A 15,040-nucleotide genomic window follows, 5' to 3' on the forward strand; every position below is an offset into this window, starting at 1 on the left:
ATATAAAGAAAACAAAAATCCTCATAACTGGACCAGGAAGCAACATCATGATAAATGGAGAGAAAATTGAAATTGTCAAGGATTTCATTTTACTTGAATCCACAATCAACGCCCATAGAAGCAGCAGTCAAGAAATCAAATGACGTATTGCATTAGGCAAATCTGCTGCAAAAGACCTCTTTAAAGTGTTAAAAAGCAAAGATGTCACTCTGAGGACTGTCTTAGTTATCTAGTGCTGCTACAAAAGAAATATAAGTCTTAGATGGCTTCAACAAACAGAAGTTTATTCTCTCACAAGCTAGTAGGCTAGAAGTCCAAATTCAGGGCCTCAGCTCCAGGGGAAGGCTTTCTCTCTCTGTCGTCTCTGGAGGAAGGTCCTTGTCATCAGTCTTCCCCTGGACTGGGAGCTTCTCAGCGCAGGGAACCTGGGTCCAAAGAATGCACTCTTTTCCTCTCACTACTGTCATGGTGGAATGAGGTCCCCGTCTCTCTGCCCATTTCTCTTTTATATCCGAAAAGAGACTGACTTAAGACACAACCTAATCTTGTAGATTGAGTTCTGCCTCATTAACATAACTGCCTCTAATCCTGCCTCATGAACATCATAGAGGTAGGATTTATAACACAAAGGAAAATCACATCAGATGACAAAATGGTGGACAATCACACAATACTAGGAATCATGGCCTAACCAAGTTGACACATATTTTTGGGTGACACAGTTCAATCCATGACAAGGACTAAGGTGTGCCTGACCCAAGCCATGGTTTTTCAGTTGCCTCATATGCATATGAAAGCTGGACAATGAATAAGGAAGACTGAAGAATTGATGCCTTTGAATTACGATGTTGACAGAGAATATTGAATATACCATGGACTGCTAGAAGAATGAACAAATCTGCCTTGGAAGAAGTACAGCCAGAATGCTCCTTAGAAGTGTGGATGGCAAGACTTCATCTCATGTACTTTGGACATGTTATCAGGAGGGACCAGTCCCTGGAGAAGAACATCATACTTGGTAAAGTAGAGAGTCAGTGAAAGAGAAGAAGAGATGGATTGACACAGTGGCTGCAAGGTGGTCTTAAGCATAGCAATGATTGTGAGGATGGTTCGGGACCGGGCAGTATTTCATTCTGTTGTATTATGAGTTCATTCTGTTGTCGCTACAAGTCAGAACCAACTCGATGGCACCTAACAACAACAACAAAAAGTGAGTTTCCCATTCCTTGTTTTGAGAGGTGGTTTACCAGCACACCGACTATAGTCCTTAAAGAAACCAGGAGTAGTACCAGCAGTGAGGAAAATCAAAGCATGAGCTCTCTGAAGGGCAGAAAAAACCTTGTTAAGTCCACCTCCAGAGCAGTTGTGAGGTTGGAAGTATGGCAGCTTGACCCAGTCTTTTTTCACCCACACACTCCAAATTCCTAGATTTTTGCCTAGATTTTTGCAGCCCAAAGCAGTAGTAGTGGGAAGCAGTAGGAGGAGGTTCCTAATTTAGCCTGAACTGGCAACCAAACATTTCTCTTGCCAAGAGATTCGATCAGTGAGTGATGCCATTTAGTGCCCAGAAATAGAAAGGCTCCAAAGAGAAATGAGATTTCTTGGTTTTCGTTAACTGCCTGTCAAGTTGGCTGACTGATGGTGATCTTACATATACAAGAACAAAACGTTGCCCGGTCATGCGCCATCTTCATTTAGGCGCTACAAACAGATTAACTTTCAGTTTTCAATTTTCTTTTCCCTTCACCCCTACTACTTTTGGAGTCTTACTTGTTTTGTGGATATTTTTGTAGAAAAATGGTGAAAGAAAAGACCTGTTCATAACTTTCCAGTGAATGGGATATTTCATTTTGTTATGATGACCTGTGTTAATGTATTTGAAGTGAAAATAATCATGTTAAGTTCTTATAGCTGGAGAGTCCTCCAGGAATGGGAGTAAAATACTGGGGTTCCTAGTTCCTTCTTGAAAGGTTTACTTTGCACTGGAGAAATAACAGAATAGGCCTTTGATACATGTTGCAGTTCCCTTTTGTTTCTTTGCTAATTGATGGTCTGAGCAGAAATTTAGGAGCACTTATTAATAGCTAATTAGTTGGCCCAAAACTGTTGTTCCACTTTGATAGTTTCTATACTTTAAGGATAACTAATCTGTATTTTCCCTGAGTGGTGGTCCTGTGCTCGGCTGCTAACTGAACGGTTGGAGATTTGAATCTGCTCAGAGGCACCTTGGAAGAAAGGCCTGGTAGTGTACTTCTGAAAAATTAAGTCACTGAAAGCACAGTTCTACTCTGACACACATGGGGGTTGAAATGAGTCCGAATTGGCTCTCCAGCAACTGGTTGTTTTTTTTATCCTATATGTTCAGGGATATTTCAGATGTTTGTTTTTAAACAGGAAACTGGTAAGGAAAAAAGTTACTCTGTAAATTGTAGCAGCAGCAGCCTGAATTCTGTGTAACAAGTTATTGTGAGGGCTTTTGGAAATTAGAAGTGAAGGTAATGTTACAACTATAGAGACAAGATTCAGACAAGGAATCACTTTTTCCAGGGTACTTTTTCAGTGTTTTTAAAAACAAAGTAGTTTAGAAATATCTTGAGACTGCCAGGCTATACAAATGCAAGGCTATATTTTAGGAGGGGGCTATGGGTTTTGCAGTCAAGTTAGCTATTTGTATAAGCAAGACTTCATTAGTAGCTCTGCTGGGTTTATGGTTTAGAAAAGATTGCCTGAGTGACTCTAGAGGCAACAAACTATTTTCATTAGAAAGAGAAACTGAGGATCAAGTTAGGAAGGTAGAAGTCAGCTTTGCCCGTATGTGGGTCAAACTTAAATATAACAAGGTCTGGGTATGCTCATGTTCCTACATACTCAATAAACATAACTTACCAAACCGTAAGGAGTTTAAAAGCCTGTGGCATTGTGCTATTAGATCCTGGGGAATATTTGTTAAATCCAAAATATACTATTGTCACCTCTGAATCCCGTGTTGTCTCAAATCAGGTGTTCATCTGCCCCCTGAACCTTAAACAAAGGACCCACTTCCCTTAGGCTGACATTTTTTCCCCCGCATAAAGCCTCAGAACCATTGCATCCTGGCTTTTCCTCCCAATGTCCCAGGTTCTCTTCCTCCTACGTTTCAAGAGATGATCATAATAGAGAGCGAAAATGAAACAATTTTGTTTCGGTGTTTCAGCTCTGCCAGTAACTTCCCTGTAAGACTGTGGTTTTGAATATACCTCAAAAGCTTTGAACTAAGGATTTCAAATTTTATTGTTAAATGCAACAACTTGATTTTTAACTGCTGATACAGTCAAGTATAACTTCTATGATCTTTCCTTTCCCACCTCTATTTCAGAATCTTTGCTAACCTGGGAAGTGACCCGATGTGGGGCATGCTTTTATTTATGTAGAATGAATGCCCACTTATACAGCATACTATTAACCTCCGAATTCCTACTAGCTAGCTCTTTGGCAGGTCTACGGTATAAAAATGAATGCTTCTGTAACATCTGAGGCTTTGTAACATGAGATGGTTTCTGAATTCATTTAACTTACTTTTAGTGCTATTTTTTTTGTATTAAATCTTTGAACATTGATAATCCCGATGGTATATCAGAGAACTCTTAGGGAGCTTCCAAATGCCCAGTAATGGAAGTTAATACCCAAGTGACTACTGTGTGTCAAGTGATTAGGTACCTTCTTTAAATTGTTCCAGTAGGAGCCCTGTGCACTTATTTTGGGGAAACTTCGTTCCATCCTTAGTAACATCCTCGTTAACACTGTGGCCTGATGATGTACTCAGACCCACTCCCGAATTAAACGTCCTTATGAAAAGCTATTCTAGGGACTTTAGAGATAACCTACTCTTGCCTGCCACTTTATGAGGAATCTGAGGCACAAAAGCCTGGGTCTTCTGGGCTTGGTTGAGAGCTCTCTTCACTGTAGCAGGCTGCCAGGTCTTATTTAAAGAACGAGACCCACTCTTTCATAAAAGATTTTAAGTCTAAAATAAGTCTTCAAGGCAGCTTCAATTAAGGGTTGTCTTGGCTACTTCTGAAAACGATAGATCGCCACTCCCAGAGTCAAAAACAACTAGAACACAGACTTAAAAACCAAGCCATTTAATTGTCTTTGAAGGTAAACAGTGTACGGAGCTGGAACCCAAGCCCTGAGAATGCCAGAGCTATGGGTCCAAAGAGTCCCATGGTGCAGTATTCTCAATGCAGGTCAGAACTCAAGGTGTTAACAAGGAAGAGCACTTAATGGAATTCATGCATTCCACTTAGCAACTTTGCAGATGGCCTGAAACAGACTTCAAGAGTCTTTCAAGATGGGTAAAATTCATCTCCTGGTTTTATAAGAATGAAGAGTACCATGTTTTATGTGTACTCCTCTTCACTTTTCTCACAATCTTTAGCCTGAGCCGACTATCATATCCCCAACTCCTACCAGCCTAAGCTTCAGTTTAGGTACAAGATCAGTCCCTCCATCTATTCCCTTCCATGTAATGCCACAGCCAAGAGTAGCCTGAGGCGGACAGCGCTCATCAATACAGCTTTTTAACAAGCACTTAAAGTGAAAACAACCCTTTAGCGGCACATTGATTTAGTTTATAAGATTTTAATTTACAAATTAAAAACGCTATGTTTCATTTTTTCTCCTTTTTCTCTTCTTTCTTTACATCACTCTTCTCCTTATCTTTCTCTTTCTCTTTGTCATCTTTTCTATCCTTTTTGCTCTCTTCTTTTTCCTGCCCTTCTTTCTTCTCTGCATCCCGGTTGGCAATCTTGTTGTTGATGAGGTTGTGCAGGGCAACAACAGAACGAATCAGTGAGGCCAGGTATACCACCACCATCTGGTCGTTGGTCTTAAGGTAGAAGGCCTTAACAAACTCCTGCAGGCTGACATCTGGCAGCAGGTTGAAGACGTCTTGCAGCTGGTAGATGATCTGGTGGTTGATGGGCAGCTTGCCAGTGGCCACTTTCTCCAGGTAGCTCCTGATATCCAGAAGCTTGGAGTTCAGTCCCTTCAAACCATGGACCTGGTTTGTGATACGCTGGGAAAGAGTGCCCACCGTAGTGTCTTTGATGTCTCTGTAATATCCACAAGAAGAAAGGGCAGGAAGAAGCATCAGCATACCATATTATGATGAAAGTTCGCACATTCTAAGAAAACACCCAGCTTTACAGGGAGAAGCAAGTTTTCAAAAGAAAAATGCTGCTGCTTCTCCACTTGATAAAGGTTTGGGTATAAATTGCCTTAATTTTGTTTTCATGTGGGGCTACATTTTAGCATGATAGGTTATTTTTCTCATCATAGAGTATTTTTTAAGAGATGATCATAATAGACAGCTAAAATGAAACAATTAAAAAAAAAATCGTTTGGGTCAACATTTTAGCTCTGCCAGTAACTTCCTGTGTGCTGTATTAGGAACCCCTCTACCTCAACTTCCCTGTTCCTAAAAAGGATGGCTTAAGTCAGTTGTGAACTTAAATCAGTCAGCAGTTAATTTTTAGAGCTGGAGAGAACCCTATTTGACCTTTTAAAATACAGAATTTAAAAACAGAGTTCAAAAGAAAACTGACTACATTTTTTAAAAAAGACATACACTGGAAGAGCATATGCCTACATTTATTTCACACGTCTGTTCTTGTCACAGTCAACATCGTAGTTTCTATGCAAGGTGTGCTATCCACAAAGTTATAAATCTTAAGACAGTTTAGGGATTATCTAGTTCAGCCACTTCAATTTATAGATAAGAAAACAAAAGGTCCGGAAAGGGCAGTGATTTATTCAGAATCACAGAATTCTTAGTGCTGGGCCGAGACGAGAATCCCGGTCTCCTTACTCCTGACACAGATCCCTTCCTTACACCAGGCAGACTCTTGGGCCACCAGTAGGTAGTATGGCAGAGGGCCGCTTACAATTCTAATGCCACACTAAGGTCTCACCGTAACAAGTGTTCGACTCCAACTTCCTCCGCTTCCTCTGCTCCAATTTCACTGGTTACATGCTCAAATGTTTTTGAGGTTGGAGTTCCATCCTGGGAGAGGAAGCTTGACTGTAGTTATTTATTTACAGACAATGTATGTTTTCATACACTTTTAATTCCTCTGCTTCAAGTCATATCACTTCATGGGTACATTATTGAGAATTTTCCATGGTAAGGTGGGTAAAGCTTGCTTTGAAAGCTTTCTAAGCTAAAATCACCATGGCTCTGCTCAATGACAAGGTAAGCTTGTTTGTATGTTGTTGTGGCCACTAAATTGTTTTCTGAGGAAAATCTTCATATTCCTTCAAGCCCACATTGGGAATGACACTCAGGGAAGTCTTGGTTAGGCTGATGTTTAAAGTATATGGTTCTTTCTAAAACAGGCAGTATACAGCATACTTGAACTTTAGGGGCAAGCTCATGCTAGAATACATAACCTAACCTTACAACCACCTGCTGTCCCTTGGATCAAATGATACCAGAGCGTCAAAACAATACAATCAGAATAATTAGCTTTCTGAGGGTCAGAATTCATCAAAGGATCAAGTTGAGAGATGCTGCTGGGGGTGTGGTTCACCTAGTGACTTCCTGATGGGACTCGGGGGAGAAGTTTTTCTCAGACCTAGTGCCAGAAGAGGCCATATGTACCTCACCTGTAAAGGCTGTGTGATGTCTGCAAAGCAGTACAGTGGTGAGAGCACAAGCTCTGCAGCCAGACTGCCTGGGTTCAAAGTCTGGCTCTGCCGTGTATGGTAAAGGAGCTGGGTGACTTAGGTCAAGTCATTTAACTTATACTAAGCACTATAAATGTTATTTTATTCTGGATAACGTGGATCCTGCAAATGGCATTTGCTTCTTTGCTTTGGATGCTAGGAAGGCCAGAGCCTTTAACAATCTTGCAGAATTTTCGGAACTAATTCTTTCCTGCTTTTATTCTATTAACATCATCTTGTATGTTCCCGCTAGCTTCTATTTAAAAAAAAAAAAATATTGCCGCATTGTGGTGTGTGTGTAAATATGTAGCCTCAAATCCCTTTTGGAAAGAGGCAAGGTAAAAATTAACTTAAAATCAACAGTATCAGAGGGATATTCACTAACTGGATAGTAGACAAGAATTATCTTAGGTGAAGGGAAGGACAACACACAACACAGGAAGTCAGCACAACTGGGCTCAACCAAAAGCTAGGAAGTTTCCTGAACACAGACACACACTTTGAGGGACACAGTAGCAGGGGCAGGGGCCTGGGGACCACGGTTTCAGGGGATATCTAGGTCAACTGGCATAACAAAGTTTTTTAAGAAAATGTTCTGCATCCCACTTTGGTGAGTGGCATGTGGGGTCTTTAAAGCTAGCGAGCGGCCATCTGAGATGCATCCATTGGTCCCAAACCACCTGGAACAAAGGAGAATGAAGAACACCAAAGACACAAGGAAAATATTAGCCCAAGAGACAGAAAGGGCCATATAAACCAGAGACTGCATCAGCCTGAGACCAGAAGAACTAGATGATGCCTGGCTACCACCAATGACCACCATGACAGGGAACACAACAGACACTCCCTGATGAAGCAGGAAAAAAGTGGGGTGCAGAACTCAAATTCTAGTAAAAAGACCAGACTTAATGGTCTGAGACTGGAGGGACCCTGGAAGACATGGCCCCCGGACTCTCTGTTAACCCAGAACTAAAACCATTCCCAAAGCCAACTCTTCAGACAATTAGACTGGACTATAAGACATAAAATGATACTCGTGAAGAGTGTGCTTCTTAGCTCAAGTAGATACATGAGTCTAAATGGGCAGCTCCTGTCCAGAGGCGAGATGAGAAGGCAGAGAGGGTCAGGTGCTGGCTGAATGGACACAGGAAATCTAGGGTGGAAAGGAGGAGTGTGCTGTCACAGTAGAGAGAGAGCAACTAGGGTCACAAAACAATGTGTGCATAAATTTTTATATGAGAAACTAACTTGAATTGTATCACTTAAAGCACAATTAAAACAAACAAACAAAAAAAAAAAAAAACCAAAAAACCCAAATGAACAACAGTATCAAGACTAGAGATAAAAGCCTTACTGCAATTGAGCAATAAATTTGGATCTAGCAAGGCAAAATGAGAAACAGGAGGATAGGGCTCAGTGGAAGTAAAATTTGTAGGGAGCTAGCCTAAAATACCTTTTCCAGATTTGAAAACTGAATATAAAGATAAATGCTACACAGCTAATCCAAAGACAGACTTTAATCCATCCTTCAGTCTCCTTAACTTTGAAAATTCAAGATCAAGCTCTTTGGTGGATACTGTTAAGTACAAATATTTTGAGATCACAACAAAACACATACAGATTCTTACATCAAGTCCTATCCTAGAACTTGAATTCAATTTTGCTGGAAATAGAGAAGGCTATTTTTTAGCAGCTCTTCACTCCTACACTGGAAGCATGTGCTAACAAGTCACACAGCAGGTACTGGATAATGTGGAGCTGAACATTCAAGTGTCAAATGATCACACAGGGATCTTGCCATCTAGCTCTTGGCAGCTCTGACTCATTCAATTTGAAAACCTATGATCTAGGCTATAGGGACTGAAAATCTTCAAGAAGGGTTAGTGGCACAGAGGAAGAGGCCCAACAGTTGAAACTGCACTAGAGTTAAGATTAAGCGAACCAGGCTCTGCATTTATTTTGCTGTGAATGTCTCTGGGGCCTCAATTTCATTTGTAAAAGACTTTAGATTTCTACAGTCCTCTCTCACACTCCAAAATTTGGTGATTCAAAAACTGAAGGGAGAAAAACATGAGCTCAAACTACTGACAGAAATCAACAGCTTTCTCTTTGTTATAGAAAAAGGATTTGTTGACTTGAAAATGGAAGAAACAACTGTCTGGTAAGTAGAAATCCAATCTCCTGGGCTTACAGCAAGATGACTTACATCATGAACTTCTTCCACTGAAATATATGCTTCCGTGGGCAGCCCGAGGTCCTTTGGCTTCACATCAATAATCACCAATACCTGGCAGAGAAACACATCTTAGCAAAGCACCTCAGAGCAGGCGCATAAGAGATAACCACAGCCATTCTTCTGATGATTACTGAAGCTATTTCATTCATTCAATCAGAAATGAGCCAGGAATTTTCAGCAAAAGTGAGTTTCATTTCAAATGATTTCACCACTTGCTCTACTGTTCACCTCCATCCACTAACAAGCTGAGAAGTGGTATCGGGTGGTGATTAAGTACAAGGAAATTGGAGTCTAGACAGCCAACATCTCAATCCCAGCCCCACCAGTCACCAAACCTTACTAACCATTCTGAACCCCCCTTTTCTCATTTTTAAAGAGGATATAACAACCCTACGAAGTTACTGAGAAGATTAAGTAAGATAACTCATATACCTGGCACTTGGCAGGTTTTAACGGTTATTTGCTAAATGCATTAGGTTATAGTATACTACATAGAACATTACAAATTAACACAATTAAGTTTACGGAGAAAAAAACTGCGAAATGATTTGCTACCCAAATCCTTCCTAAGATACTCTTAGCTTGAGTTACTGGCAAAGAATATCATTCAAGAGTTTTGAAAATAGAGAGCACTTACTGAGTTAGGGCAGTATCTTTTCATGAGTTCATTGATGGCGATGTCATTCTTGTGTAATTTAGGACCTGTGTGGTACCACCCAACTATTCTTTCCCTAGCTGGGAAAGAAAAAAATTAGTGGGTTTTAACTCCTAAATGAAGATCTATAAAACTCCCTCCAAAAGGATAAAAATGTCAAGAGTTACGCCCTCTATGTTTCTGAAAATTCCAAGCATCTATTTCAAATCCTGACATACTATTTTATCTAAAACTTAAAAAGAGAATTATTAGAATATAAGCAGCTTGGGAAATCTAGAGACATCCATATCCCAAGCTGATTTAGGAGACCAGTCATACACAAAACTACGAAACAGCAATTCCAAGGCAATATATAAAAATATATAAACCAGTGAAGTTCAAGTCACATAGTCTGCATCTGCGAGTGTTGCGGGAATAAACATTTCCAAAGCAATGTGGTTGTGGTAACGATTAATAAAATGAAAATGATATACATGACAGAGAGATATATTTACCCTGGTGGAGTTTATAAGTTCTCTGATTTTCTGCTACAATCGGAGGGGTTCCTCCTTCCTCCTCAAACCTAGGCAGTCAATCTGGCTTTAAATTGTTACTCTAGTTTCTTCTTTATTCTATTTCATTCCTCTACTACCACTAATTTTACTTACATCTGGCTAAGTGAAAGGGCCTTTGATAAAGAAAAGGGGATAGTTAAAAAAACAAAAACACAACCACACACACACATCAATGCCACGCCACAATACCTTCTAAGAAAATCAGGACTTACCATTGACCTTCTTAAACATTCCATACATGTTTTCCAAATAATCATGGTCTAAAAACCAGACAGAGTCGTCTTTGTCATCTTCATCAAAAGGGACTAAAGAGAGAGAGAGAGAAAAAAAAGATTTAGTTTAGGGTACTAGATAGGAATTTAGAGCAGAGGTCACAACTGGAGAACCCCTAGGCCAGAACTGATCCAAATGTGTGTTTAGTTTGTCCAACACAGTATTATTTTCTTTCAGCTGACCTCCTTAAAAACTGGGAGATTTCACATAAAAATCCGCATTTCCAGCTTCTCTTGGGGAAAAAAACCTCACAACAACTGGCTAGAGCCAAACAGGGGCTGCCCCTTTAAAAAGGACACATGCTCTTCAGTTTGCTATAAGCTCCATTCCTGATCTTTCTCATTTGGCAATTTACACTACTGGCTGGTCCTTTTAGACATTTGAATCAGTGACTTCTAGTCCAGAGATCACTTCAGCAATTATTTTGCTCTTTGTTGTTGTTGCTTTAATTACACAACACATGGATACATTCTTATAAACAAAAGATTAGTGTCCTCCATCTTCCCCCTTGCCCTACCCCTAATCATGGTTAATAGCTTAGTGCAGGGATTGACAATTTACATGGCTGCCTGTTTTTACTGGAATACGGCCACATTCATTAGTTTACGTACTATGGCTGCTTTCATCCTACAACAAAGCTGAGCAGTTGCAACACAGAACTTATGGCTGGTAACTAAATATTTACTATCTGGTTTAGTGAGTAGCTTCTAGGCCCCATAAACTTCTGAAATTCTGAAATAGAATTCAGGAAAGTTTTGTTTTGTTTCTTTTAAAATTAATTGACATTTTACCTGCAAAACTGTTGGATACATCCAGTACTTTCTTTTGCCATGACCCCAAAAGCACACCAACAACACGCTTCTGGTTTCCAACCTTGCCTATTCTGAATGAGAGAACAGATGGTCAGTTTGGATAGTTACAGATATTGGACCCAACAATTAGATACTCAATGGGAAATAACAATGGTACAGATACAATTTGTCAGTTTACCTGAGAACTAATCCCACTAAACGAATGTAATAGAGTTAGATTCCCACAAAAGAAACAAAAATCAAACCCACTGCTGTCGAGTTGATTCTGACTCACAGTGACCCCACAGGGTTTCCATGGCTATAAATCTCTACGGAAGCAGACTGCCACATCCTTTTCCTGCACAGCTGCTGGTGGTTTCGAACTGCCCATCTTTCAGTTAGCAGTTGATCACTTCAAGCATTGCGCCATGAGGGCCCCCAGAGTTGGATTGGTTCTTAATATTAAATGCTAATAAATTTAACAAGTACAGGTCATCCCCAAGTTATGATGGACCACATTTACAGCTGTTTTTCTTTTTTACATCTTGTTAGTAATCTGTATGACATACAACATTGCTGCACATAATTTGCTGATGTTATCATTCGCAGATGTTGAAAGACTGGATTTATAAAGATACTGATGATAAACGGCAATAATAATGAAACAACAAAAAAAGAGGTTTTCCGACTTACATCAGAACTGATTTACGACAGAGCAGCTGTAAATCAGGGACAATCTGTAACCCATAAACATGCAAAAAAAAGAGGCAGAGTATAACTGTTTTCTGAATCTTGCACTACTGTACACTGGCACCTTTTCGTGATATATATTTTTTGTGGTTCCAACACACCAGCCAGTACGCGGGAGAAAGATGTGGCAGCCTGCTTCCATAATAATTACCGCCTTGGAAATCCTGTGGGGCAGTTCTGCTCTGTCCTGTAGGTTTGTTTGAGTCAGAATTAATTCGACAGCAACGAGTTTGGTTTTTGGGTTTATATTATACAAAACATTTGGCATTTCAACATTTTTTACATAAACAATTCAGTGATGTTAATTATGTTAATCAAGCTGTGCAACCATCACCAGTATTTGTTTCCAAAGTTTTCCATCACTCTTAACAGAAGCTCAACATACTCGCACTTTTTACTCATCACTGACTGCAAAGTAATGCATGCTTGGGAAAAATCCAAACTTTTACAGAAATTTAAAATGGAGAAAATGAAAATTTCCCAGAGGTTAGAGTTTTAAAATGCTATTCTATGATGTCTGAAAAACACATTTAAGTCACCCAATCACATTTATTTTTTCCTGTGCAGTTTTCCTTTCTCCTTTAAACCTTCCTCATCTTCTCTATCCTTGAATTTTTTCAGGGATAAAGATGCTGAACAGAACCAGTTTGTGGCCTGGCTTCTGGGCTGCTAAACCTCTGGAACATGTGGTCCATGTCTACAAGTGGCTCAGTTAAGTGATTATGACCCAGAAGGACATATGTGTCATTTACGGCTTCTCCAGCTTAATTAGGCAGAAGTCAGAAGTGAGCTGGTGACTAACCATATTGAGAGGGTTAAATGAGTGAGAAAGATTTATACTTCAGAATTTCCATTTAAAACTTCCTCTGTAATTTTCTCCTAAGAAGCTACAGATGTTTCACTTACACAGTGTCATTATAATGGTCTGATTCTCCAATAACCACAAAAAAGGTGAGACACAGACACAATATAACTCTATGTTCAAACGAAAGACAAAAGCCATTGTGAAATGAACATTTTCTTACAGTTGCTGGTTTTATACTGGTTTAATTGTAACATTTTTCTTAATATATAATTTGGTAAATTTATAAATGCTTATAAATTTGAGGTTTGGATCAAAGAAAGTTAAAGACTTTGAAATTCATGGTATCTCTGATTTTTTGGGAAATCTTAAGACACTTAGTTTCCACACTTCAAAGGAAACTTCCAAGCCTATTAGATTTTCTTTTGGCCTACAAAAACCCATTTGTTTTTTAAAATCCCACATTTGTTATCTGACACAGCAGCTAGCAGTGTCTGCCTGAAGTATGTCCTTAACAGGTGTTTAAGTTCACGGAACAGAACTGAAACAGTGCCTACCCCACTAGCACCTCCAGTATCCTATGGGAGAAAAATAACTACTGTATAGTACAAAAACCTGCACATCCTGTTAGGCTGAGGGTCCCACAAAGCAATGGAACTGAACTGGGGACCCTAAACCTCAAGGAATTTTTTATTCTTTGGCTCTGCTTGAATCAGGAGTTGTACAAAGGAAGTTGCAGGAGAATGGGCACTTAGCAACTATGACTTTACAGATGCTCCCAACTGGGTTTTCACATTTGCCAATTCAAGTAATTATCTTGTAACACTTATGAACAGATGCAACAGGTCTAGCAGGATGAGCAGCTCGAAAACAAGCAAGGGATGGCAAAACACCCTCAAAAAACGAGGTAATCAGAGGATCTGTGGGATTTCTTACCTTATTCATTAATGCCAAAATCTCCAATCGGTCTCATTTTTTAAAGAAAAACTTGACATTTTTTTCTGCGTTTTATCATCAAACCAAATTCCCATTTAGAAACTTTCACAGGTTAAAATCACAGCCCATCCAGGAAGCCTTTCAGGGCGCTGAAACCAGAATTTCGGTGACAGCCTTCAGAGGCACAGAAGCGCGAGTCTGAAGCGCTTTCCTACGAGACACAGTCTTCCTGGTGAAAAAGGGCGAACGAAGTGACAAACGGGGACGAGGTCTGCGAGGGTCAGGGCCATCTGAAGCTCGACCTCCACCCCCGTACTCTAGAATCACAAATACTTCGTTCGGTAAAAGGACCCGGGGAGCCAGGCCCCAGAATAGTGGCGATTGGGGAGCGGGACAGGAGGTGATGCTGGGTGACTCCCGTTTCGTGGGTCGGGGCTAGTCTCGGCCCCCTGGCGAGTCCGGGCCGCCCCCTGCTCCATCAGCGCCCCAGCGCGACCGCATTCGTCGCGCCGTCCCCAGCGTGCCCGTGACTCAGCAGCGACGGCACCTCCGGCCCCGCTAGGCCGCCCCGCGTCGCCCGCTCACCGGTTGAAGTGATCCACCACACTGAGCAGCACCAGGGGGTGCACGACCACCTTCTGCACCGCCAGCTCCGGCATCACGACACACCTCGACTACCAGGCACTGCTCTCTGCGACCAACGAACACCGGCAACTGCTCCGGCGGCTCCTCTAGGCCTGGCTCCTCCTCTTCCGGCTCGGCCGCCGCCGCACGGCATCCTTTTTCCGCTCCCAGAGTTCCCAGCGCGTCGCGCCGGCACTGTCGCTTCGGCTGCCATCTTGAGGAGGGGAAGAGGGCCGGAAAAGGTCGGGGGCGGAGGCGGAGGCGGAGGTGAGGACCGCCTTTGGTTGCTTGGTGAGGGCAACGCGTTTCCCGGGTTTTCAGAGGGGCACGGGGGACTGATAGTGGTTTTTCTCCCAGTATTGGGGCGGCAGAGTCACGTGCAGCGGCTTTTTCGCCTCAGTTCCTTCCCACCTCAGCCACTCCCGTTTGAAGAATTTAGAAAAACTAAAAAAAAGTAATAATTCATATTACCACTCCCCCAGAAAATGTTCACCTTAGCTTCAAGTAAAAATTGTCTGGAATTTCTTAGAGGAATTTTAAATATAATATTGGGGCCGCACAGTCATCTTGCAGCGGCATTTTCTCCTCAGTTCTTCTCACCTCGCTCACTCCCGTTTGAAAAATATAGAAAAAATACTATATAAATGATATAAAAAAATACTAAAAAATCTGAAAAATAGAAAAAAGTAAATAGTAATAATTCATATTTCCACC

At 41.0% G+C, this 15,040-nt stretch overlaps 1 protein-coding gene across 1 annotated transcript; it reads right to left on the reverse strand.

Moving 5' to 3' along the window:
• Window positions 1–4,105: 4,105 nt before the first annotated feature.
• PSMD7 (proteasome 26S subunit, non-ATPase 7) lies at window positions 4,106–14,490 on the reverse strand. The gene is made up of 7 exons (XM_004384063.2): window positions 14,288–14,490; window positions 11,215–11,306; window positions 10,363–10,455; window positions 9,579–9,676; window positions 8,912–8,992; window positions 5,952–6,043; window positions 4,106–5,093 (listed from the first exon to the last, which is right to left on the reverse strand). The coding sequence occupies exons 1-7, from the start codon at window positions 14,359–14,361 to the stop codon at window positions 4,649–4,651; spliced, it is 975 nt and encodes a 324-aa protein (XP_004384120.1). The 5' UTR covers window positions 14,362–14,490; the 3' UTR covers window positions 4,106–4,648.
• Window positions 14,491–15,040: the final 550 nt, after the last annotated feature.

The sequence above is a fragment of the Trichechus manatus genome, unplaced genomic scaffold (assembly GCF_000243295.1).
Source record: "Trichechus manatus latirostris isolate Lorelei unplaced genomic scaffold, TriManLat1.0 scaffold00116, whole genome shotgun sequence".
In the NCBI taxonomy this organism is placed as follows: domain Eukaryota; kingdom Metazoa; phylum Chordata; class Mammalia; order Sirenia; family Trichechidae; genus Trichechus; species Trichechus manatus.

Excerpts from the sequence above, each read along its gene's own strand:
- PSMD7 (XM_004384063.2), bottom strand. The coding sequence starts at position 14,361 with ATGCCGGAGCTGGCGGTGCAGAAGGTGGTCGTGCACCCCCTGGTGCTG. Across the intron at positions 11,307-14,287 it reads GTGGTGGATCACTTCAACCG|AATAGGCAAGGTTGGAAACC; the intron begins GTGAGCGGGCGA and ends TCTCTCATTCAG. Across the intron at positions 6,044-8,911 it reads CAGTGGAAGAAGTTCATGAT|GATGGAACTCCAACCTCAAA; the intron begins GTAAGTCATCTT and ends TTCCTCTCCCAG.